Below are 25744 nucleotides of genomic sequence, written 5' to 3' on the forward strand. Positions count from 1 at the left end.
TGGTGTGGCACCAGCCAGTAACGTGGCCCCGGCAAGGTTCCTGTTTGGCGCCGTGTCTGCTCGCCCCCCTCCCCTCCCCTGGCGTGGCTTGGTCCTAGCACGGTCTCTGCGCTCGTTTACAGCTCGACCAACCGGCACACAAACCCTTTCCTGGGGTGTACCGTGGCTCAAGAGGTTCCTTTGCTAGGATCTCACAGCAGCAATGGGGAATGAATCCCGTGACCAGCAAGACCCACACCTGGGCGGTTGTTTCTGTCGTGCCTTAGAAGCGCATTGCCCTTATGGGTCTTTGCCTTAAAGTACTTGAATTATGAGTGATACTTACCCGGCTCCATCCGTCACCCGAGGAGTCAGATCCCTCCCCCCCCAACACGTGACCTTGTGATCTGACAACCTAACAACCAGAAGCAACTTTATCCTCTTCCTCATTAAATCTGAGCCCTGGCACTTGGCCTGCACCCACGTCTTCCCTTGAGTGTTTGTCATTTGGGAAATTCTTAACATGTCCCCGTGCCACATAATTCAAGTGGAACTGTGATTCGAAGGTCAACGGCAGAATTTCACGCGTGGGATCCTCAAAATGCACATGGTTAGACACATCTCTGCCTTGTGAACAGTCAGCAATGGGGCGAGCTTGTTTGAAGGCAGCAGTTTCCCTCCCAGCTCCCACGGATGGCCTTTAAGCACTTAAAACCCAGGTGCACCTCTGAACCTTACTAGAAATGTCTCAGCGGCTCCGTCGTGGGGTAGTTGTGGCAGTGGTAAGATGCATTGCCTGTCTCTGGAAACCAAGACTGGCGAGAGGCTCCTGTTAGCCAAGCACTGAGGTGTGGTGTCTAGCTCGTCCCTGTAACTCCTCATGGTGCTTCCAGTAGTGAAGTCAGGCCACCATTTTTCAAAAAGCCCGTTGATTTCTGTGCTGAAACGGAAGCCTGAGCATCCGGGGGATCTGACAGGGGAAACCAAATGTCCACAGCTTGTTTGGTTAGATTCCCATTCCCGGGATTCCCCTTCCATGCTGGGGAACCGTCCCCTCCTCGGGGAACGCCAGCTTGTAAGCGCTGTCAGATGCTGCCGAGGCACGAAGGTGCTGGGTCTGGTGCTGAGGAAAGAGTTGACTCACCAGCTTTAAATGGATAACTAACGGCTAGAAGTGAACAAAATAACTAGATCCTGCCTTTGGCTATGGAGATATCAGGAATTCAGTGGTCTTGCGGTCCTGGGAAAAAGACACTGCAGCCCATCTCTTATCAGAGAACTACTGCTAAGTGGAGAAAAGCTGACGGCAAATATTGACTCTCAGATCAATTCTGTTTAAAGTGCAATGTTTGTAGCAGAGCTTGGACACAGGAAGGTCGGGTGTAGGATCAAGGCTGCATTTATATAAAGACAGAGGGATATGCACTGGGGGAAAAGACCAGAGGATTTTGAAAAGCACGCTATGAGGATCTTAATTTTTGCCCTCACACTGAGCGTTTTCTCGTGTTCAGGTAAGTTGCTCAGAATGGAGCGACGTCCTCTTTCTTACGGTGGTTTAGGGAGGAAAAGTACAAGACCACAACGAACTTCTAATGGAACTCTGCCTCCGTCTCAGGGTTTCCAGTGTACGACTACGAACTCCCTGTCACAGAAGAGGCTCTCAATGCTTCCATTGCAAGGATCAATTCTCAGTCCTGGGGGACAAACCTGTATGGCGTTGTCAGGAGCCATGTCACAAGAGTAAGTGCACAGAGAGTGGAGATCCTTTACCTGAAATATGCTTTGCTGTGATGGAAAACTCTTTTTCACCCAACCCTGGAAACCCAGATTTAGTTGGAGTTTTCTGATGCTGCTCCAAGAGGGCGGGTTTGGGGCATTATCTGAAGTTATGCCTCTAGGAACCTCAATATTCTTTGTATGTTGGTTTGTAATTAAAAATACTTTAGGAATTCAAGTTTTCCACCCCTAGGATAGAAATCTTCAAGGGATGTCTTGCAACATTTTATTCAAAACTGGTGGCTTTAAATACCTCCAGCTAACTGCTTTGCTCTGGGCATAAAGTAATCTGGTTCACCTGAAGGTCTCAGCTGAATGTCCACACTGCTAATTAAATGCCACTACAAACACATTCAGGATTCTTTTTCCAATCCGTTTTTATGTCATCTGTCTCTATACTCCAATTTTAGTTTAAATCTGCTGGTGTCTCAATGCAGGCAGGAAACGCCTATCTGTTTTAATTTGTGTTGCTAAGAATTATGTTGGATAGCCAGGGTTAAGGAGTTGAAGCTTCCTAATTTAAAGTTAGCATGTACACGTTTCTGAACATCCTCAGAACCATTCTGTTTCTATAGATGGCAAGAATGAATGACAAAATGACTTTTGGATTCAACTAGTTTGGGGGAAAAAAAAAAAAAAAGTACTTGAAAGCAGTGGGGATTTGCTGTTTGTTAGGGGTGTTTTAGGGGTTGTTTTGGGGTTTTTTTTTGAGTCTCCCATCTTGAGCTAAAACATTGATTAGACTCTGAGAAGGAGAACAGAAAATTCTGATGTGTCAACAAAAGCAGTGAAACTCTCTAAAGCTTTCAGTGTTTCCTGGACGCTGCCCATTGAAGCACCTGAGCTGACAAGGGGCGACCCTATCAACTGCATTAATTCAATTGCCTGCGGTTGTGTGATTGACTTTCCAAGTCACGTATTTGCAATAACCTTCCCAGCAGCCCAGATGTCCACAGCAGAGCTGTTAGCACCCTGGTTCCCACAGAAGAGGGGGTAGCATGCAGGGGTAGTGCTATGCTTATCTACCTTTGACAGCTACAGCCCCCCGCCAACCGACTCTGAGCAGTAGGACCCAGCAATGCCTGTGAGGTTTCAACTGAAACCCCCGTGGAAAGCTGTTCTGTGTTGCCGTTACCAAATCTGCCTAAGAGAGTAATTCCTGAGCACAATAAAATAGCCGTTCTCTCACACAGTAATCTGCTCTAAATGGGGCACTGACCCATGATGCCTTTATGTCTTGCTCCTGCTTGACGAAGCAGCGAAGTTGCCATGTAGTGGGCCTAGGAGAATGACAGGCACTAATTCTATGTTGTGTTGACCTTCCTTTTACCAAGGTTGACATGTGGAACAGCGATGCCTACAGACTAGAGCTGCAGTTCAGCATTCGTGAAACTGTGTGCACAAAAGCTTCAGGAAGGGACCCGTTCACGTGTGACTTCAAAATGGGGCCTTTCGTGGTAAGCGAACCCCCCCTCTCCCTGCAGCATGTTCTCAGGACGTGTCGAAACGCTACTGGTGCTGAAGGATGAAGAATGACAGGGTTTCTGAAAACAAAACCAAACCTGAACAATTGCAACCCGCAGCATGGAGTGGGTGTTAGGTGGGAAGGGTCAAAGCTGGGGAATTCTTCTGCCGGGTCAGGGGGGAGTATGGGAACTGCTGTGAGCTGAAAAGGGGATGCGGGGTGTCTTGGAGCAGCGTGTAGTGAAAGTGTCTGTGTGCTCTGGGATCAAATTCCGGAAGGATCATATGGCTTCTTTTCTAAGATAAGAGGGTAGAAAAACTGGTGTTTGACCTGCTTTTGTCTATCATGCATCTAGGCACCATATAAAGGCTCATCTTCCTATGTAGTGCAGATTCCCACCTCGTGCTGTGTGACAGCGCTAATCTTTTTCAGATTTTCATTATCTTTTCAGCCTGAAATAAACACGAATCAGGCTCTTGATACAGCTTGTGCTCTGCTCTGATTCTTAGATGACCAGCTTTGGTGTAAATACATCACCTTTGAATCTGGACTTCTCTGTGCACAGCTATTTTTACCAAAACATGGCTCCCACTGCAAGCTTCTGAGGGGCTGTGTCCTAAGTGCTTGCACAAATCTTACAAAGCACGTGGACTAGCTCTTGCATCCCTGTGTGCAACAATGCTGTACTGCATGTCAGACTTCCACAGAGGTTACCTCTCCTCTTTTTGCTGCTCCTAGCTGAGCTCTTATCACCCTTTTTCCCCCTGTGAATGGCTGCCAAACCGATCTGTCCCTCCTGGACACACTCTTTGGGGAAGAGGAGGGATTTGGGGAAGGCACAGAACAGACAGCACAAAGGCTTTCCTCATAGCTTATGAGTCATGCTACTCCCTTGGGAGGTGGCTTGCTCCATGAAGAGGGGGGTAAACATCTCCTTGAGTATCGCTGCTCTGGGACTAAGCAGCTTGTGCGTGCGTGTAGATGGGACAGCACGGAATTGACGGGTATTGCTGTGAAGTTATCCCTGTATCCTAAACAGGCACCACCCCTCTTCTTTTCCTCTTGAGGCAATACAGTATGAAAGATCGTGTGGGGATCTCTGTTTTCCAAACTTGGGTGACAGGTTTTGCCGAGGCTTCTGTCAAATCACAGAGACAACTTCTTTAAAGGTAGTTTAATTTCTAGAGCTGGAGCTGCCATCAGCGTAGCCCTGCACAGCTCTTCTGTTTGCAATGGGTGATGCCAGGGCTAGGAGAAGGATTTGGAGATTTTCTTCTACCTCAAGCAGGCTCAAAGCTTCGTACAGCTAATATGTAATATCTTGCCTATTAGCAAGCAGAGCAGTAACTTGTGTATAGTCATGTGCTACCAGAATATATTCATCTGGCCACAGTCTGCTCCAGTAATTTGCTGGGTGTAATAATCTTGCTTGAGTTTCCTCCTTTTGGAATTTGTTTTTAAAATCCCTGTACAGGTTCCCACCCGCAATGAAAATCCCATGAGAGGGTTTGCACTGTAGCTCTGCTCTGTGAGATTTGCTCTATTTTGATCTGTTACAGCCAACAACTTTCTGCAGAAGTGTTGTGGACGTCTCCGGTGAGCGGATCTCGAACATTATTGTGCAGTGCCATCATGGCACATCCAGCTCCGAGTCGATGAGCAGCGAGGAGGTAAGGAAGGGGAAAACTGATTTTTGCTGCCTGGGAGAGCGAAAATTCTGCTCATTCTCTTTTAAGAGGTCGGGTGTGTATGTGTGAACTGCAACTCCTGTTGCAGTTGGCGGTTTTGATCTTAAAATTGAATGTGGTTTGAAATCCAGTTGTCTGCTAAAATGCTTCACTTCCCATCAGCTGCGAGGTTTGACCCTGCTTGATGGATGCCTGGGGAGAGTGTGAATCCCTGCGGCAGTCTGGCACATCCACCAACTCCGACACAATTTCTTCGTTGACATGTAGAGTATGTGCCTGGAGAACAGTGATTGGCACATCTTACAGACAAAAACAAATACCGATGGCTCTGGCTCTGTTACCAGCCCAGCTCTCGGCTGAGCATGTAATCACAGCGTAGCTGCAGAACATTTGCTCTGCTGAGGTTTGTGTTCCCTTTTCAAGCTCTTATTTGGTTTTTAAGGTACGATTAAATGCTCACCCAACCTGTGAATTCCTGCTAGCTGTTTTCAGATCACGCCAGTCTCCACTTTCTCCAGGAACTGACATTTGAACCTGGGTGCCTGCACTTACAGCACAGATCTACAGTGGGTGTTGTGCTGGAGGATTATACGCAGGGAACAAAGACAGTTTCACAAGCAAAGGTGCCGGAGGATATGGACAGCTTTTATTTTTGGAAGGCGCAAGTGACTAAATGAATAACTTGAAGCAAATAGGATTGTGTGTCACCTTTTCTTAGTTTGAATTGCCAAGTTAGCTTGTAATTTTTATTTTTATTTATTTTTCCTTTGTTGTTCAGAATCTCTATAGTGAATGCACCACAGGAAGTCTTGATTTGCAGAGCAGAAAGACTGCACGTCAAGTAGTGAAATATGTAACATAGTCTTGGATGTTCAGTCTGTCCTCTGTGGGTTAAGCATAACTCTTGTTTAATAGGGCACTCAGTATAAACACTTGCTTTTACAAGCAGACATCTTCCTGCAAGTCTTCTTTAACCATCACTTACAATTCAGTGCTGCTGCCAATATTCCTGCTGGGGAATATATTTCCTGCAATGTTAATAAGGAATAAATGCCAAAGGGAGTTATTGCACATGAAAAGGGAAGTATTTCTTTCTGCAGAGGGCTGCAGCAAGTGCACCGTAGCTCTTGCTCTAGAGCTGTAACTCAGTTCAGGAGATCTCAGCCTGGCTGAGATGGTGTGGTGTAGCTGTGGTGGATGGTGTCGGTGTAGCTCCCATAGTGCTGGTGGCGTTTGGATAGGAGGAGGAATTGTGATTGGCTGAGCCTGGGAACGTATTATTTGGCTAGAGACCAACAAAAGAAGAGTATAGAGAGCTTTTACAAGAGTAATTTGGGATAAATGAGTCAAAGAGGTGCCCTGTGTGACTGCAACACTAAGTCTGCTCTCTGGGCTCTGCTCTCTTGGCTGTATCTGCACTACAGGAAGGTCGGGTAAGGTGTTTAAGTATGAAAGATGTTGACCTGAGAGCCCACCTGCAACTGCAGACTTCCTTAGCGGCATCACTGCTTTGCAACAGCATCAGCAGTCATCTTGTTTTCAGAGAAATTAATAATGAAGTTTGGAATGTCTTCAGTGCTCCCATAGTACCTGAGGAAATGAAGGAGAGGCGGACTTCCTGACAGATGAGCTTTTTAAAGAAACGCCTTTGATTTACAGATGATGCATATGCCGATAATGAGCCCCAACAGGCGAGGCAGCAGTCGCAGAGAAGGTAAGCTATTTCTGCCATGCTGGACTGTCCTGGCACGTGTTTGCCTTTTGGATCATCTGTTCAGACCATCTGAAGGTCATCTGTCTGAGGGAGAAGAAAATACGGAAGATCAGCAGTTTTCTCAGGTCACGGCCAGCATCTTTTTCCTTCGCAGAGGGGTGTCTCGCTGAGGAAGCAGTGGGGGCATCAAGCTGCAGAGTTGGGCAATGCTGGGCTTTGTATACCCTGTACACACATTTTCTGGATTGCCAGATTAGTGCCCTCATTACCAGTGCTTGTGTGCATCCTTGAGGTTGTCTTGATGTTGTGCGGAACGCTGAACGAACGTGTTTGAAAGCATGTAACACTCACGTATGTCTCCATGTTCTTTTTTAAAAAAGATGTATTTGCTCCTGAAGCCTTCCCTTCGAGGGGAAGAGGCAGCAGCCATGGAGACTGGCATAAACCCAGATATTTCAGCTCCGACAAGATTGAATAATATGGTTTGGGTGAGTACAATTCAAAGTGTAGCTTTTATGCACCCTCGGTCTGCAGGTTTTGTGGCAGGGTGGGAGAGTGACTGCTCAGGATAAAGGACCCCTTTGGGAAGGTGGTTCTTGGCTATGAGCATGTTAAAAGCCATTTTACTCTAGGCACTTGTAGGACTTTTATTACAGGGAAATTCAGTGACACAAGCACCACTATCAGCACCATTGACAAATGCTGGTGGGGTGGCAATGTCTGGTGCCTCTGGAAGGGCTCACAGAACAGGGGTCTGACCGGTTGTCAAGGCAGCAGAAGACATCTTTGATTTTCCTACTGTTGCCACACTCCCAGGATGACATCCCAACTTCAGAGCTCACGACTTTCACTCCCTCTTGAGCAGACCATCTCACATACTCACACAAGCGCCAGTGTCCAGGTAGTGTGGACAGTGTGCAAGCAAATCAATCTTCTGGCCTGAGTTTAGCATAGGACTCAAGCCATGAGCTACAGTTCTGCCTTTCTGCCTCCATCTCCCTTGGCTGTCAGAGACATGTTTCTCTCTAATGTTTCGCAGGTACCTTGAACCTTACCCAAACTTGTTGCCCTCAGCAGGGGTGTATCGCTCAGCTGTGGGATCTGGAACGTGCCCTAGCTGTGTATTGGCAAAGACATGGATGAGTTGTTGAGTGCCCCCGTCCTTCATCAAGTCTCCCACCATCTTTGTGCTCTCCTCCCACCCATGGCTTGTTGTGTCTGTTTATACTGCAAACTCTTGGAGGAATGGCCATGTCTTTGTGCCAAATCTCACGCAACAGGGCCCCGAGGCCACACAGTTCAGCAAACAAAAAAGGAACGTGGTAGTAAGGTATCAGGGAGAACCGAGATGCCGTTTACCCAGGACAAGTGTTTGTTGCAGAGAAGCTGTGAATAAGATGTTTGGAGCCCAATTAATGGGAATGATAATGAAAGGCATTTATGGTTCATTGGAGCTGGCAAGGCCTATCCTACACAAACCACCTTTGCTGACCTCCTTCTGAGGTTCTATGTGGGAGCAGTTCTAATTGCTGCTGACACTTTACCTGCCGTCTTATGGAGTTAAGCTAAAGGGAAGTGGTTTTGAAAGAGTTTTAGCAACACAGAACGGAGATCATTCTTTGGCATGCTAAACAGTTTCAAAGTAGTTGGGAAAGGAAGAGGAAATTACTTAGCACTATGTCTTTGTGATTAAAAAGGTTTCGCACACTCTTATGGGTACATATCATCAGCAGGTCTCTGTCCCTGCAGACAGTGCCAGAACTGAGTGCTCCATGTGTGTGGAGCTCAATTCAGGCCTGCTGCATTGGAAACAAGACAGTTTTAGCTGTAATTTAGCACCCATGACTCACCAGAAGCTAACACATGTTACTCATAAGCGTATCCGTGGTAAACTTCTATGTGCTGAAGGAGACATACCCCCCACTCTCCTAGAAACTAGATATGAAAGGAAAACCCAGTCATTCTGCTAGGTCAGGACTTTGTTTGTAAAAATGATTTCATTAAATCCATGTGCTATTTCAGTTTATCCATGAACTAGTAAAAGTGATAGGCTGTTTTCATCACTCCCTTTCCTCTTATAGGAATCTCTAACTTTTCTAAATGTCTTCTAAATGAACTTCCTTGAACACACTGCAGTGGCATTTCTGGTGCGCACTCTGTGTCCTTCTGGGTACCTTTCATCCAAGGAGACGATGTGGAAAGACTGAGGCTTACTGAAGAGTAGCACAAGGTTGACTTTCTGTTCCAGAGAAGAAGGGGACAGATTTTATAAATGCCTGACCATTGCTGGCCTCTGAGAACCAAACTCAGTCTGGATGGGTGAATTTGGGTTGAACTTTCTTCAACTGATCTTCCAGAAAAGTTGTGGGGAAGAAGATCTATGTGCTCAAAATGGGAAGGCATAATTTTCTTTCCATTTGGAAAACTCTAGGTACCTTAAATTAGTCCTCTGGCTCTCCAGAGGAGCTATCCCCAGTAAGCAGTAATCACAAATGTTTTGTGTTCCTGTATCTAACGTCTAACAAATCTCTAAACCAGAAGCAAGCTGTAAAATCTTCTTGAAAGAGAACATGAAAAAAAATGGGGAGAAATTTATGGCTCTTGAAATCCTGTGCAGTTTGAGTTTTAATACCTTCTGCTTGCTCTTGAAGATAGGTTGCAAGTGTCATTTATGGAGCTGTGTTTCATACCACTGTCCTAGGTTTTGGACATCTCAGAGGCAGATACATCAGGAGATTAAGGGAGAATTTAAAAAACCCTCAAAACTCCTTTCTCTTGTTTTTATCTATTTGACTTATTATTAGCTGTAAAGTCTGGAGAGAAGTCTTACTTCTCAATTTCACTTGTATCTAGAATTAGGAGGTTTCATCTGCGGGTTTAATTTGGAGCCACACCTATCCAAATTATTTCATGTGTTTGAGGCCAGGGAAGGTTATTCACAGCTTTTTATCCTGTGTTTTGGCGCTTGTGTGATCATGGCTGGCATTATTACAAGCCATGCTGTGATGGCAGTGTTTGGTGGGGCATGGGAAATATGGGCTGTGTTTTGTGATGGCAGTAGCTCAGCTGGCTTAGTTTAACTGAGAATATTTTGGGGGAGGGTGGGGAAAAAACAATTTAATAATAGAAGTCTTTCATCTCTTACTCAAATAACCTGTTGTTGACAGGCAAAGCTAGACAAGATCAGGTAAGAAATGAAATGTGATTCTTTTTTTTTTGTTTTTTTTACGCGATGGTATGGGTAACCAGCTGCTGCAAAAATTACTAAGGCAAGTGGCCGACGGAGTTTTTTGTGCTGGATTTTACATTTTCTGAACTGTTTGGCTACAGGACTTATTTCAGGGGAATCCTGTGGCTGACCCTATGCAAGAAGCTAGGCTAAATGTTCTTACTGGTGCTTTGTGGCTCTTTATTAGAATGTGCTAAATATTCAAGAGAAAAAAATCAGTGCAATTGTTATCTAAAGAGCTTCTTCAAGTCTGCAGTCTTCAGACCCACCGGGCTGCTGGTGCCCGCAGGAGTTAGCAAACTGCACGGGAAAGAACCACACCAATGATTAATGAGCCTACTTCAGCGACAAGTCCTAGTCAGATTTTCTGGATTTATTTCCTGGTGCATCTCTGGAACTGAGGAGATTGTAAAATTCACGTGGCATGCTGAGATGTTCCGACTGATAGCTCGGGCACGTGAGTGATGCAGTCAATCCCCTCGTGAAACTCGTGGGGAGGAGGGAGGGACTCCTGCTCCGACAGGATGCTGTTTAGCGCACGTACAGTAGGAAAGGCTTTTTGAATGAGCGCAGGTATAAGGAATTAGGAGTTCCATTAAGCTGGAATCTGCTTAATGGTGCTCGTGGCTCTGAATTGCAAACAGGAGCCTCAAAAATGTCTCAAAGTCACCTCACACCTTAAACCCCAGAAAGAAAAAGAAAAGGGCCCCAACACTCTGCTCTTCCAAAATCAACTGCCTAAAGCATTTTTTTTGTACAGGGTGGAGTCCAACCTATGACTTATGTCTGGAGTCTCACCAGCAATGTTTCATTTCCTCAAACAATAAAATTAAGAAGAAAGCTCCTGCCTTCGCTTGCAAGATACATGTAGATTGTGAATGCTGATTTTCTCTTGCTGTCATTAATCACACAAGGAGAGTGGGTTTTTTAGCAGACAATCAAATTCTTTCTGCATCAAGCCAAGAGGCTGTTGATTTCCTCCTTGAGTTTTCTACATTTTTCTGAAAGCGACTCTCTGGCCGAGTTCTCACCTGACGTAGTTCGCTGCTGGGGGCAAAGTGGTGATGGCAGCTGTTACAAGCTGATTAGCAGCCTTGCAGAAGCAGAGGTGAATATACTGGCATCCTTGAATATTAGGGATTTTTTTCCAATGGAAGAATAACTGGCAACACTGGGCCTGTTCTCATAGCCAAGAAACCCAGGATCCAACCTTCAGTGTGAAATGGATTACTTGTTTGTCTGTCTTCTATAAGAATAGCGGAGCAGGGTGCATAACCCTCCTGGGGCATGGCAAGAAGAGCTTTTATCCCCAGTGTCCCAGTGATTTTAATTCCAGTTTTGTATTCTCATGGCTTCATATATTCCGCCTTTGTTTTTTCCTCTCCGTCCACCCACCCCACTTCCTACAGTTCTCAGAAGGCAGCTTATTGCTTTCTGGGGAAAAAAGTGAAAAATCAGAGGGAAGGAAAATCCCTGCAGGATGGGATCTGTTGCATAGTGCATGAGCTCCGTATCGGATCAGCTTTGAGAGTGAGAGCTAGAGCAATTTATCGCTTAGGCAACGTGGAGGAAATGACAGGCTACCGTTATATTTCTCCTGCCTAGGAGTCCGTCTGTGGTAGCTAAGTCCCTGATGTCACCCGGCAGCTGTAGCAGAGCAGACAGCGTACTCCCATCTGTTCAGAGGTAAAGGACTGAAATTGAAACAGACCCAGGCAGGACCTTTCTGGATGCTCAGGTCAGAGCGTGGTGCAGGGATGAAGCAGAGGTGTTACAGCAGAGAGGAGAACCGCTGTGACAATCTCTTGTTGCTGTTGTGAACAGCAGTGATTTTTGCCTTGCCCATTGTACACCTCTACTGCATCTCTTTTGAAGGATTAGACCCGCTGCTGCACTGAGGAAATTGCTCCTGCTTGGATGATTCCTTAGACTTCACCGGGTCTTTAAACCCAGATTGCAAGACCCTTAATCCAATTCCTGGAGAAAACCACCAGGACTTCACTGGAGTAACAGAAAGGGCTCCCCAGCTGTTTTCCAGCCTCCTGCTCAGTGTCACATTTTGTAAGCACTAGAAATGAGCCTGTCAAAGGATCACACAGGCTGGGAAGCCCAACCCCAGCTCGAGGCAGGGCCAGGTTCACAAAGCTGCGTAGCTGAGTTTTGAATATCCCGGGATATAGATCCCTCATCCTCTCTGGGCTCCAGGCTCAGTGTTGGAGCACTTTTGGGGGGAAGATTTTTCCTTAAACTGAGCTGGAATTTCCCATGTTCCCACTTGTTCCTGTTTCTTCTCTTGTCACTTGGTCCCCAGTGGTGAGTGTAGTGGGTTCTTTGGGTCCTTTGGCCTGCATCGCCCATCTCCAGGGCTGGGCAGGACCCAGGTGCTCCTGGGCAAGCTGCTCTCAGAGGGTCGCTGTATCTATCCCTACCACATGTGTGGACACTCCTTTCTGGCACAAGTCTATCCTTAAAATTTTACTAACAAAATTGTCTTACAGAAAAATTTCAGGTTGCCATGGTGACAAACTTGCTGAGGATAACAGTGTAGGCTGCAGACTGCTGTAGAAGCAGTCACATGGTCCCTTAGAAAAACATATCTCAAATTTCTTCTGCATATTGTAGCTCTTAATTCAGATATGTTTCTCAGAAGACCATACATCAGCTTATGGCCTCGACCAACTCTGCTTTTGGGACTTTACAATATGTGTTGATTTGTGTCCCGTGTTACTTGTTTCACTGTTTTTAATTTTTTTAGCAGTCTGGTTCTTTTTTTCCTTTTTTTGTTCTTGCACTATTTAGCAATTGATGTGACATTTGTGCACGTGTGAAGTGTATTGCATATGCAGGTTTCCTTTTACAGATTCCTCATGGTGTGATTCTGATGCTAAACAAATTAATAAGCAACTCAGTGAGGCTGAATACATTTTTTCCAATGCTATGGATGTTTGGCTAGTCCTGTGAAGTATGAGACAAATTTTGAGCTATGACATTTCTCTCCCCTCCCTTTTTTTAAAGTAGGTTGGAGACTGAGAAGAATCAAGATCCAAATATCCAGCATGGGAAGAAAGAACCTGATACCATTTCCTTTCCTTTTTTTGTGAAAAACAGTTCTGTAATTAAGTGACTAAACTCACTTTCTGCTGTAATGTCAAAGGGCCATTGGATGAGCTCGTGAGAGCTAAAAGCACATGCTTGATGATAACCAACCGCCTTCTGATGTGTCAGAGCTCACTGGGAGGGCTGTCGCAGACACCTAGCCTTACGTGCCCAGTGTGTGTTGTACCATCTCATAATGATGTTATTAAAGGATCATTATTCCATCTGTTTGTTCTGCGCTGCTCTCTCTGGTTGCTTGTAATTTGCTGTAGTGCTTGTAGCTAATTATTGATTCATTCAAACCAATAAAGGCACTAAATTCCTTTTTCTCTGGGGTGCAAAGCTGTGGGCTAGGTGTCTTGCTACAAATCCAAAGGCTTGAGTTTTATCCCACCAGCATTTATCCCACAAGCACCACCTTTAAATGGGTACTTGACTGCTAATGTGGGGACCTGAGGGAAGCTAATGACAGTGATGGTCAGGTACGTAATGGCTCTTGGGCCAAGGCCAGCTTAGAACAGACTTTTGTTGTGTTCCTCTCCTGGGAAACAGGTCTTTTCAGTCTTGTCCCTTTCTCTCCACTCCATGCAACAGAGTCCCGCCACCTCCACCCTTTGGGAAGGTTACTGTGCAGTTTGGGGGATTTTCTTGTTTGTTTTGTAAGGTTTTACCACCAAGTTTGCTCTTTGGCTATGGTTATGGTCTAGGCTGGTATCAGAGGTGTGCTTCTATGCACATTTAGTTCTCCTAGTGCAGATGTGATCCCATTGGACATAGACAAGTCACCTGTAAATAGGCAGCAGAAGCTGTTCCTGCAGAAGCTGTTCCTACAGAAGCTGTCATCTACGTAGTGAAGGTCCTGAAGAGGTGTTTTGTATGCAGCTGGGATGACAGCAATGCTTCACCTGTGTGCTGGGTTGGCCGTGCAGGCGCCTGGACCAGCAGGATTATAAGGACCGAGCAGCCCTGCGGTGTGGGGAGTCTCTCCTGACCGAGCTGCAGACCCTTCAAACTGCACACTGGAGACTCTTGTTGCAGCCAACCTGCTCGGGCAGTTTGATTCCCTGTGTGTCACCTGATGCCAAGATCCCAGTGAAATAGTTTTCCTCTTACCAAGCGCTCCGTGAAGCATGGCTTTCCACTGCTCCTGGCTGTGATGGAAAGAAACCAGGTGAGGAATTTGCAGTTCTGGGATCGAATGTGTTCTCTGTCTGTCCTTCCCTGTTTACAGCTCCATTTTTCTGGTACAGGGTGGGAAAGGACTCCGGGGAGGTGCCCGTTGCCTGAGCACTGGAGATCCAGATAGGTGGTTTTTATCATGCTTATGATGGATTCGTGCCAAACTGGATCAAAATAACAGGTGAATTTTCTGAGACAGAAACAGGCAAATTAGTTGGATATATGGTGGAATACAACAGTGCCGTTCAGCGCTGAGGAAGGCTTTAAAACATGCAGACATGACAAAGCTGTCCTCTTTAAGAAAAAATATCAGCTGTGTTTTAAGACCTGCTTCCATCCCTGCTCACTCCCACCACGCCGTGCACTGGCTGGGTTTGCAGTCGTGCCTCTGCACTCCCTAGTACTCAGCGGTCGTTCTCAGGAAGTGGAGGTCATGGGAGCTGCAGAATTGGCTCCTTATCATTTATGCAACTGTCCCGCCTTTCAAAATCAACTGATGTTTCTCTATAAAGCGATTCTCCCATCCAGTTTGACTCTCAGTTAATTTTCCTTACTGATTGCAGCAAGGTAACCTGATTTGTAGAGTTTTCTGTCTCACAGAGGTGACAACGCATAGTCAGAGGAGCCTTTATGATTACCCGTAGCAGCAGCAGGGAGTAGAAGGGGGCAGAAGGTGCAGATAAGGACCTGGGGAGTAGAGGTCCAGCAGGGGAAGGGCTGTTTTCCTTTCTCATGGTGGTTTTGCTTTGCCTCTGCGAACAGGACCGGGAACATCACTCCTCCCTTCGTTGTGAGTGCACAGCTCCAGAGTCCTCGCATAATCTGTTTCCCTGCTGCAGTCGAGTAATTTTGGCTGAGCGTCTTCTTCCTAATAGGGGTCACTTCACACCTCCATGCTGATTTTAGGTAGGACCATGACTCTTCGTTTAAAAGCAGGTGGAAAGAAACAGCTTAGCTGCTTTCAGAAACTCCTGAGCTCAAGTGATTGTGGCCTTTGTCTCCTCCTATAGACCCGGGTGTCTTCCTGTCCTAGGCACAGGCATGGGTGAGCAGAAGAACTTCCTGGGCTGCTCCTCTAAGACCTGACTTTGCCTCCTGGAAGGGACAAGGTGGATTGACACATGAGCCAGCTTCAGCTGCTCTTGGACTTCCCTATCTCACTCTTGTTTTTCACAGTTCCCAGCAGACAGTTTTCTTGGCCCAAAAGCAGTCATATTTTGCTGACTGAGAGTAGTGGCAGGCCTCTGCCTCAGCAGAGTAGGGGGGGAGCATATTTGCTACAAAATCCTTGTATCGTGTCTCTGTGTGTCAGGGAAAAGAGACAGAAGAAACTGATGAGCTTGATAGTGGGTCTTCCAAGACCTGGAATAGAAAACTTGTCTTTGAGCTGAGGGTGGGCTAGCTGATGCTGGGATGATGAACCAGAGCCTGTCCCTTGCTCTCTCAGGGGCAGTGCGTTTGGGGAAATTACCATCTGTAAGCAAACAAGAGTGGAGCACCACATTCCTTCGGGAAGCTACTTTCAGCATCTTTAATTTACCTTATCTGCCCTCCGCAGACAGAAGTTCAGTGGCAGGGATCTGTCCCCGCAGTGATTTCCATCACTCATGGGGTACACTGCCACTACGTTGTCACTGGCAATGTGTGGACTTTTAGATAATTATACATTTGCCATTACTGTCTGAGCTAAAAAATCTTACTACTGTTAAAGGATGAAAACCAAGGTTGCTTCTGACCTCCAGATGTGATCCTTGTATAGAAAAGGTCTTCTTCTCTCCCTCACACAGGTGTCCCACAAGCAAAAACTTCTCCGAAGGCAGGACTTTGCCTTCATGTCCCTTGGGAACGAGGGCAGGAGCTTGTCTGCAGGCACCATTGTAGCACGTGCCTGGGCTGTAACATCTCCTTGACAGATGTAATGAAAGGCCAAGCCTCTCCAGTATACATGGGACACCCATATGCTAATCATATGCACACTTCTCTAAAAAAAAAGCAAAGAAAACACTTGGTTTTCTTCCCCCAGCAAAATGGATTACGGATACTTTAAGCTCCTTGCTGCATGTATGCAAATACCTTCACACCTAGAAGCTGATGTGGCATCTGCTGTGCAGATGTTTATCTGGCGCTGGGGACTAATATTTTGCTTTGTCCGCATTACTCAAGTCTTTCGTGGTCTCAAATTGCTGACTCAAGCACTTGTTGCTCCAACATACCAATGATAGTTGCTACGGATGTTCCCTTCCAACTCCCGTGTTTGAGAGTTTGGTCCAAAACACCACAACTGTGTCCAATGAGCAAATCTCTCCTCACTGTGACTAAAGCCTGAAATCCTAACGGGGTCCTGGTTCCGTTCGTGTTCAGCCACGTCCTCACACTTGTGGGCTCCCAGCCTCCAAGTACACTGGTAGGCTCCAAAACTGCTTCCCTCGGGGGCAGCAAGCTCAAATGGAGAAATTTATTATCAAACCCTTTTTGCACTCCCGCACCAAGAAATATTTTGACTCACCGCGTTGCCTGCTAGGCTCCCCATGGCCACCCTGCCCAAGCTATTGCAGTAGCTTTGCTGCGTGAGAATCTGCGTTGTACAAGGGACATTGGTGTTCTGCATTTGGCATAGAAAGGAGGAACGATGCAAAGAGCAAGATGCAGAGTACAGCGAGGAGGAGGCAGGCTCTGTGTGAGCAGACCATGAGTTTTGTTGTTGGAGTTTGCTTGGAGAGTGAAGCTTTATGCAGCAGCAGGGACAAGGAGGGAGCTTTCCCCACACTGCTTAGAGACACTACTTGAAGTAGAAGGAATGTGCAGAGTAGAAATTCTGCTCTTGTAGACTTTGAGATTTTTCAGAAACTCTCGAGACAGCAGAAAAGGGAGCTATGTCTGAAGGGAGACAGCAAAACCATGGGGTATTACACATGGGGCTTGCTCCATACAGGGACTTTGTGGCAGTTCATTTGAGCCTTGGCTCACCAGAAGGCAAAAACATAGTCACCCTTTCAACGCGCAGCATCTGCAGTAGTTGTAGGATGAGGAAAAAAGTGAGGGCTTATGTTGATTTGGACTTGTGCAATAATGTGGGGCACGGGTAGGAACCACCGCAGCCACCCGCTGCAGCTGGGGCAGTGTCAGGAGATCTGTCCCTGCACACAGTGAGCGTGTCCCACGCAGACCTCCGGCACCTCGGTTGGGCCCTGTGGAAGGGGGGAAACTGCTGGGTTTTTACTCTCTATGAACAGGTAGTAAAACCTGCATGCATGGCAGAATCAGTCCTTTTATACACATTTTTTTTTTTTTTTTTTTTTTTTTTTTTCTGTACACCCCAACACTTTTTATGCTGAAAGTGTCTGAGTGGGAATTCCTGTGTTGTGGTATAGATGAAGGCCAACACCATGCAGTGGCGTCGCCGAAAAACCAGGCTCAGCTCCCTTCTTGACCTTCAGTCAACACTTGAGGAAACATGGCAGTATTTGGGAGGTATTTGGGCTCCAGGGTGCCACAGCATTTCATTTCCCAGACCCTCGCTTTGCCGTTGTGCCACAGATGCTCACTGATAATTGCTGCACATATTGCTTGACGTTGGCATGCTTTGTGCCACCATGGGAAGTGTGTTGGTGCGTTGGTAGCCCCAGAGCAATTCTGTTCATTTGGGCTAGCTGGGAATGGGTAGAATTCCCAGCAGCTAGGAGGGGTTCAGTGCTACATGAAACTCATCTAAAAAAATTTCACAAAGGGCAGAGATCATCTCGAGTGAAAGCTGGATGGAGCCTAGCCCATGTTAGGAAGAAGGTTATTGCTCATCCTGAAGGAATGTGGAGATTTCCTGGCATACGGTTTACTGTCAGCAACCTAATCTCAGGTGGGTGACAAACCGGCCTGACCCCTGGATGATCTCTCTGAAATGAAGGATAGGCCTTAATTGCCAAGCCCGGGTCCCGGTCTAGAGCAGCGAGATGCCGGGATCAGGACTCGAGCAGTTTCCAGTCTCGACTCCGTTGAATGTGCAAGCGTCGGTACATCTGTGAGTTCAGCACGGAGGCTTGGGAGGGTTTGAGGAGACACAGCTGTGCTATGGATGGAGAACAGCCCTCACGGCACCAGGAGTAGCTAGTGCTGAGCCTCAGCATTACTGCTCAGACTGTTTGTGAGCGTGGCCGGCCGCCTCTGCTCCGGCTTCCCACCAGTGTCCGTGCCCACTAGGTGTCAGAATTGAATAAACGCAAGGCTGGCACAGGGGAGGTGGGATCACAGTTTTCAAATAATTCAGATTTTTTTTTTTTTTTCTTTCTCCCCCTTCTGATTTCTGGCCTGCTCTGTGATAAAATGATTTTCAGGGAAGGAGGATCTATTTGTTTGAATGGGGAAGGGAGCAGGGGAGAAGGAGAAATAGCTCAGACCACAACATCCTGGCCAGGTTAGAGTGCTTGCCTTGCATGTGGGAGCCCAGAGCTTGAATTCTGCTCCTGGCACAATAATGGTTTTGCTTTTTACTTCTGAGGACAGTAGACTTTTCCCTCTGGCTGCATGACAAACTTATCAATTTTTGATAAAATTTTAATCAAATTTCACAGCCATCCCTTTACCTTGGAATGTAGGCTGTAAGGTCCCTTTTTAAGAGGAAAGCTAGATAAATACTGTTTGTGGAAAAAGTTGAATTTTATAGTTGAAGTTTTCTACCTGTTTCTCTCACCCCTGCTCCTGTCTCCCATCTCTTCTCTTATTCAAGAGCTCAGCTCATTCGCTGCAGCTGACTGTGGTGAGGGCATCATAATGGATCTAAAGATTAGGTGCACTAATTAATGCTTTCACAACCTGGAAGAAATTTGCTGCTGTCTGACACTTCACAGCTGCCACTGGAATTTTCTCCTTTCAGACCTTCTGCTGGCTTTAAAATCCTCTTTTTTTCCCCCCTCTTCCCAGGACAAATTGTTGCCTCAGTCCCATGGTGCACTGGGGACTCTGCAGGAAACAGAGCACCAGCAGATCACCAGAACCTCAGACCAGTTTTCTTGAAAGAGCGTCTGTGCATATGGCTGGTGGGGTTTGGTGGTTCAGCAGCCAGAGCTGCCATGTGAAGACCCAAGAAGGTCTCCCAGCTGATCCTGGCCAAGTTGACTTGTTTCTGTAGTTTTCTTCCTGCAGCATTGCCAGGGAAAGCTCATTCTCCTTTAGGATGTTCTTACATGCCTTGCTGGCTGATGGTCTCAGTCAAGGGTGGCTGAAAACATCTCTCAGGGAAGGAAGCACTGTGCTGAGCGACTTGTTGAATGTGCTTGTCCTGGCCTTGGCCAGTTCTCTTCCCAGAATATGATATTTCTTTCCCACTCACCTTGGGTTTTCTTCATACCGTCTCTGTGTCACTTTCTTGGTGAAACAAGAACTTACCATTAGTGATCATGAGTGTACTTAAGAGTCCAGCCCTGACTTTGTTACTACTTCAGGCTGAGCTGTGTGCCTGAATCCTTAGCAGCAGCCAGTCGCAGCACTTGTCCTAGTAAGAGAAAGCAGCAAAACAGGAGTGAATCCTGTTTTGAGAATCCTTTCCTGAGATGCTAATGGCATTAGAAGAACATTTTTATGTCTTTTTTCCTCAGTTTGCACCTTTAGTCCTGTTTGATTGCTCAACCACTAAAATGCTTGGGGACCTATCAGATTCTTTGATCATGGAGTACCTGGGCACGTGCCCCTCCTTACCTTCCAAGTACTGTTTGTTTTTCAGACTGACACTGAAGCCAGATCCACCTGTGCATATCTGCCTTGATTGTCAACACGTGTGGCACTTGTTGCAAAGACCAGCAGTGGGTTTCTCCCACAGCTTCAATCCAGGTAACATCAGATGGCTGATAGTGTACTCGGCTAATCCTCCACGTGGTGACGGCTTCTGAAAAGGGGGTGATGATGCATTTACAGACTTTGCTGCTTCTCTGTGACAAGCAGGGAGTCTGCGCTAGAAAACCAGAGTTAGAAAACCAGGGAAAGAAAGCTTCAGACATGGGTCTTAACTCTTTCAAGGAAGTTGGGCTCCTGGAACTGGTCTAGAGGTTCCTTGCAGATTAAGTCAGGAGGAAGTTAAGCTGGAAGAAATGAAGCCCAAGAAGGAAATTGGGATTTCTTGTTGGCCTCCAGAGACCAAAGCATTAGCTATCTGTGAGACTTGGAGTTGAAGAAGGAGACCACCAGGAAAACTGCAGAGCCTGGCAGGATCCCAGGGATTACAGGCCATGATTAATGAGAACTTAAAAAGAATCTTATGTGCTTTTGGAGACTGAATCTTTTATTGAGCAGTAGGGAGGTGCTGCTGCTGGCTGAGCTTCCTGATCTGGAATGAATAATGGAGAAAAAACTGACAGCCTCCCAAATTGAAGGCTGTTGATTTAAATGAGGGGGGAAAAGAAGAAAAAAAAAAAAAAAGCCCATGATCTCATCAAAAGTAGGAACTATGCAGAGAATTGGGGGCCAGAAAGGTTTAAACTTGGAAATTAAAACAGTAAGCCTCATGTCCACACCAAGCATATCAACTGAATTGGTCTTGAAGGTATATTTGGAGCACAGCAATGTAGCGAAGCCTTGCCAGTGCTGTTTCTGCAGAATAAAGCTCAGAAGTGTTTGGGATGGATCAGGAAAGTAAAGGCCCGATCTAGTCTTCCCAAAAGCCTTCTGACAGGCTTTCCTGATGAGAATATTATAGAAATGAAGTAGGTGTGATACAAGGTGAAGAAGTGTTACAGCTCAGAAACTGTCATGGGCAAAATGACCAAGTGAGAGGACAGCACTTGACAAGTGCAGCTGGTGCAGAGGTGGTTGTTGCAGACAACCTCTGGGGCCACGGTGAAGAGTTTTGTTGATGCCCTTACAAGCATCGTGCTTCTAGAAAAGAGCCACATGACACCTGTGTGTTCCTGGGATGGGGCGGCGAAGGCCCAACAATTTTTTCTGTGTGCGTTTTAAAGGTTTTTAATTTTCTTTTGTATCTGAATACCGAAGGTGTTCTTGTTCAACAGTAAGAAATCTCCATTAAGCAGGTTTGCCAGATATTTTGTGAGATCTAAAGAGGGGGGGAAAAACCCAGAAAACCCTGGGATGGTCTCTGATGCAGGGGCTACTAAGGAATATTTTTATACCTTTCCTGCTTAGTGGAATCGTCTTGCAGAGTATTTTGAGGGGAAGAAGTACAGACTGTAAGAAATACTAGAACTGATTGCAAGAGCCTTTGACTTACTTGGTTTTCTAAGGTGGTTAAAAACTGTTTTATTAATTGCAAACTTTTTATTATCTTGGAAGGAACTGAAATAAACACTTCTCCATGGAATTGTTTTCAACTTCTTGAGCTCCTAAATGGTTTTAAAGAATTCACAGATCCTGATGGTGAGTTTTCTGGATCAGGCAGTATCCAAAGATAACCCAGGCTTCACACCATCTTTCCTAGCAGATAAAAAAAAAAAAAAAAAAAAAAAAAAAAAAAAGAAAGTGAATCAAATAGGGATTATTGCATTGAGAAATATTGTCATAAGAACGGGAGCAGAGTTCGAAGCCTGCCTCTTTCAAAGGGTCAAAGCAGGGGATCTGTGCATCCACAGTGTGCTCAGTGAACCAGAACACAGCCTTTTGTCCAAAAATCTTACATGCCAAAGCCTGAAAATATATCTACCGAAGTGAGATTGTCTGGAGAAAGACCAGAAGTAAATGGCTGGGCGCTATTGCTGTTTGCCTGTGGTTTAAAGAGTGTCACAGGTTTAGTTCTCTCACTGAAAGAGGATGGAACAAGAGCCTGAAGCTGAAATATTACGCCTTGGGTTTCTGCCCGAATTCCATGACTGAAACTTCTTTAAAATGGCTATTCATTATGACTATTTCATAATGAAATTACTATTTCATTGCTATCTACCATTGCACAACAGGCTATGTTCTGACACTTCTGAATTTCTCGTCTCTCTGTCTGAAACAACTCTGCAAAATGTCGCCAAGTAATCTAGTTTCCCTAAAGTTCCTATTTTTAGGAGAACTTATTATTTATCAAAAATGTTGCACGGTCCCACTGTGAACAAAAGCACAGATACTCAGCGTGGTGCTCATGCCTGTCATTGATTGACATTTGTGGTGTTGGCTCTGCTGGAGGAGAGCAACTTGGAGCAGAGGGCTGGAGTTCCGCAGGGACATGCCTGTAGGCTGGAGCCTGCCACGGTTTGAGTGGGAATGCTGCTGGCCATGCAGGAGACTCCATCTGTTTTGTATTTGTACCCATGCTCTGATGATACTGCAGGGCTCCGGGCTTGGCCTTGCAGGGGCTTCAAAAGCCAACGTGCCCAAGAACCTGGCTTGTAGGAACGGAGTGTGATCTCTGCAACATGCACCTCCGAGCAACCAGGGAAACTGCAAGACACGGGTTTGGGGTTTAAAATGATCTCTTTGTCTAGGGTGCTTGATGGTAGGGCTATCCATTGAAGGATGAGGCATCTGCGAGACCTGGTGTTGGTGTTTTTCCTTACAACCCTGAGCGCTCCCAGATCTGCCACCCTCTATACAGCCCTGGTGTGTGCAGCGGTGGAAGGAAGTGGTCTTGTCTCATCTAGGAGATGTCAGAGCCAAGGGCTGATTTGGCAAAAGAGGGAGGTTTCTTGGGCTCGTGCCTCCTCTTTCCTTCTAGAGGGAAGGAGAAGCAGAAGAGATCTGTGTTTGCATAGAAGAGCTGCTTTTCAGTTCCCAACTAAAGGGAGGCAGGAAGGCTTTCTTTGCCTGTATGTGTGATTTGCCAAGTGTGGGAAATTTACTCTTTAGCAGCTCATGACATATGGAAGAGTTCAGTAAAGTTTAAGCTGAAAGTCTTGTAAGCACTTCCTCTTGCCCTTCTTTGAATGTCTTCTCTCTTACCTGCTGTTCCAGTGAGTGCAGAGTATGATGGGACTGCTGTGCTGCCGGTGTCCTGAAAATACACCTCCCCAGCCCCCAGTGTGTTAAAAAATATCACGGCCGCTCGTTACAGAGTTGGTAAATGATGTTCTGAATGGTTGAGCCTTGCGTGGGCCAATACTCTTTGCCAGTTTCCCTTGCACTAATCCCAGTTAACGTAACCACAGGACATGCTGCTGCATGAAGATACAGTGAACAAATGCTTTGCAATTTTTAGGGACCCGTAGATACTTGCTAGCGTGGAGTGCTGCCCAGTTTGAAGCTACTTGCTCTTTTGAGTCCACTTTTAGAGTAGAATTAAAGAAGTCAGCCACCATCTGGTTCCAGGACACTGAGTTTAGCAAAAACAATAAAAAAACTCTGGCTCCCGTCTTTTCTCCCCCCTCATCCTCCTCTTCACTGATCAGGGGCAGCCAGTTCAAATGTGCAAGTAAAATGTGAGCTGAAAACATGAGAGGCAGGGAGACAAGGCAGCTCTGAAACTAGGTTAGAGATGAAACGAGCCTAAAATTTAGCAGCTGTAGGCAAGGCTGGGTGGCCCTAGGGAACCGGCTTGAAATGATTGATGAAATAAATGATTAATGGAATGGTGTGATCAGCCTATCACAGGACTGCTTTACTGTTTGGATCCCAAAGACAGAAACCGAGAAGAGCCATGTGGGTGTGAATGATGTAGAAGAAAGAGCGCGAGAGCAGCATCTCCCAGAAGGCAAGTAGATCCCTCAAGTCAACCTCACGTTGGCTTTATTGCACCCCGCGGGCTCTAAAATATGCCCCTCGCTACTACCCTGTTCAGAGGATTGACTCATCATTTGGTATCGGGATTTACCATCTGCACAGCTATCCTTTCTCTGTTTAGGCAGCTCAGAAAGAAGGCATTTCATTTTATGCATTGGTATTTGCTCATACCTTTGCTTCCGTCCACTGAACACCTGGGCAGAGCAGGTTTTTTGCTGAATATTCAGGAATATTGGGTCTCCTGGGTTTCTAATGGCTTTTTGTATAGGGGCGGTAGCAACCTGGGGGGTTCAGATCTCATTCTGCTTTTTCCTGGCAGATACTTATTTCAGGAAAGCAGAATGTTGGTGTGAAATGTTCAAATAACAGCTAATCTGTCATGCTGTTAGTTGTGTCACTGTAGTCTAAATAAGAGATCGATCTATGTTTACACCCCCTGCCAACTTTTCGAAGAGGGAAGATTTGAGAAGAGTAGTTTGTGGGAACTCGTTGCATCTGCCATTGGATTAATAGATTCAGACTTTGGAATGACATAGCTATGCCCTCAAGGTGGGTTTTTTTTGCCAGTTAAAACCACAAATACATCACTGTTGCTCAGGTCCAAACGTTTACAGTGCAAAATACCGCCAATCAAACTCTTGTTCATTAAGCATTAGCTTGAAGAACCAGTTTCTTTGGACCCATCAGATGACTTCTTTATTTCCAGAACTGCAGATGCATGCACAGGCCTTCCATGGCTAGCGTGTCCTAACAAGTGGCTACCTCCTGCTGTACAATCTTGTAGCAAAAGCCACACTGGGAAAATGTCATTTCTCCCAGAAATTGCAGCACCTTTCTTGTTATTTAATGCTGACTGGCTGAGACGGCCAGAGCCTAAATATGTATGTGCATGTACACACATACACATATAGAGATAATTGTGGCTGTCTTTAAAATTGAGATTTTCTTCTCCCCTCTCGCTCTGCAGTTCTTCAGCTATTGTTGTTTAGGAGGACACTGTTGTATAGAAACCATACAGTGTAGAAATGCCAGATTTCTTCACCTTTTCCTTTCTGGCATGGGTGACTTCTTCAGCATGGCCTGGCAGCTGAGCTGGTATTCTGAGCAACACCAGGCTGGGCTCTGTTCCTGCTTTTGCTGGTAAATGGAGAGGCAGGTAGCTTTGCAGCCCTGTATTGATTCCAAGAGCTGCACAGGGAAAAAGAGCTCTGTATGAAGGTCGTTTACTTCCCCAGGGGCCATAAACTTACATGGCATGGTTTGTCAAAGGACTAAAAGTTGGATTTTTAAGCAGTCTCATATTTAGTCCTGGGTAGCTGTGCTGTAGAAATGGGGTGTGCTCAGTCTTTTGTAACTCAGTCTTTTGTGTGGGTGGAGAGCTCATAGTGTTGGTTACTGGCTAGGCTAGATGTAAGCTCTGGTCTGACTTGGAGAAAAGTTAAGAAAAAACCCCATATTTCTATGTGTCTGTCCTTTGCTCATTCTTCTTCACGGCAAGACTGTGTTTTGGGGAGTGCGTGCTCCTTCAGAGGCTTAGATGGGACTCGTGGGCTGGGTGATGTCACCATTTAAATGCTGAGGTGGATTTCAGGTACTTGTTAATTTGGTGAGCACAAAGTCATGAGCCAGTGAATTTGGCTGACCTTCTGCAACGCATTGACATCAGGAGATAAAGACCTCTTGTGAAACCACTGGGGTGTTACACAAGAGCCATTCCCTTCTCTCGCTCCTTCTCACAACAAGGCTGTTTGGGTGGCTCTTTTACAAAACTTCGTGGGACTTTTTATGGGAACAATTACCCATAATGGTTTGCCTCTGAGGGAACTTGCTCTGACTCCTGCCATGCACTTGGGCTATGTTACGGTTAAATGGCTGGGGCACTGTAGCTATGCCTCTTTTTGGCTGAACATCAAGGGGCATGCATCCAAATGTCAAGTTTTTTTCCACGTACACAACCTAAATCTTTTTTAAATGAAGGG

At 46.1% G+C, this 25744-nt stretch overlaps 1 protein-coding gene across 1 annotated transcript; it reads left to right on the plus strand.

The window, feature by feature from the left end:
* Positions 1-1408: 1408 nt before the first annotated feature.
* Positions 1409-13128, plus strand: SPP2 (secreted phosphoprotein 2). Its single transcript, XM_009964483.2, has 7 exons — positions 1409-1490; positions 1595-1719; positions 3090-3212; positions 4780-4890; positions 6568-6622; positions 7003-7110; positions 12870-13128. Exons 1-6 carry the CDS (start codon positions 1442-1444, stop codon positions 7098-7100), a joined length of 561 nt encoding a protein of 186 aa, XP_009962785.2. The 5' UTR covers positions 1409-1441; the 3' UTR covers positions 7101-7110; positions 12870-13128.
* Positions 13129-25744: the final 12616 nt, after the last annotated feature.

The sequence above is a fragment of the Tyto alba genome, unplaced genomic scaffold (assembly GCF_018691265.1).
Source record: "Tyto alba isolate M040663 unplaced genomic scaffold, T.alba_DEE_v4.0 Super-Scaffold_7, whole genome shotgun sequence".
Lineage (NCBI taxonomy): Eukaryota > Metazoa > Chordata > Aves > Strigiformes > Tytonidae > Tyto > Tyto alba.

What these genes read in the sequence shown, in the direction of transcription:
- SPP2 (XM_009964483.2), top strand. Translation starts at nt 1,442, where the DNA reads ATGAGGATCTTAATTTTTGCCCTCACACTGAGCGTTTTCTCGTGTTCA. An exon ending in GAGCGTTTTCTCGTGTTCAG is followed by an intron (nt 1,491 to 1,594) that starts GTAAGTTGCTCA and finishes CCTCCGTCTCAG; the next exon opens with GGTTTCCAGTGTACGACTAC. An exon ending in AGGCAGCAGTCGCAGAGAAG is followed by an intron (nt 6,623 to 7,002) that starts GTAAGCTATTTC and finishes TTTTTAAAAAAG; the next exon opens with ATGTATTTGCTCCTGAAGCC.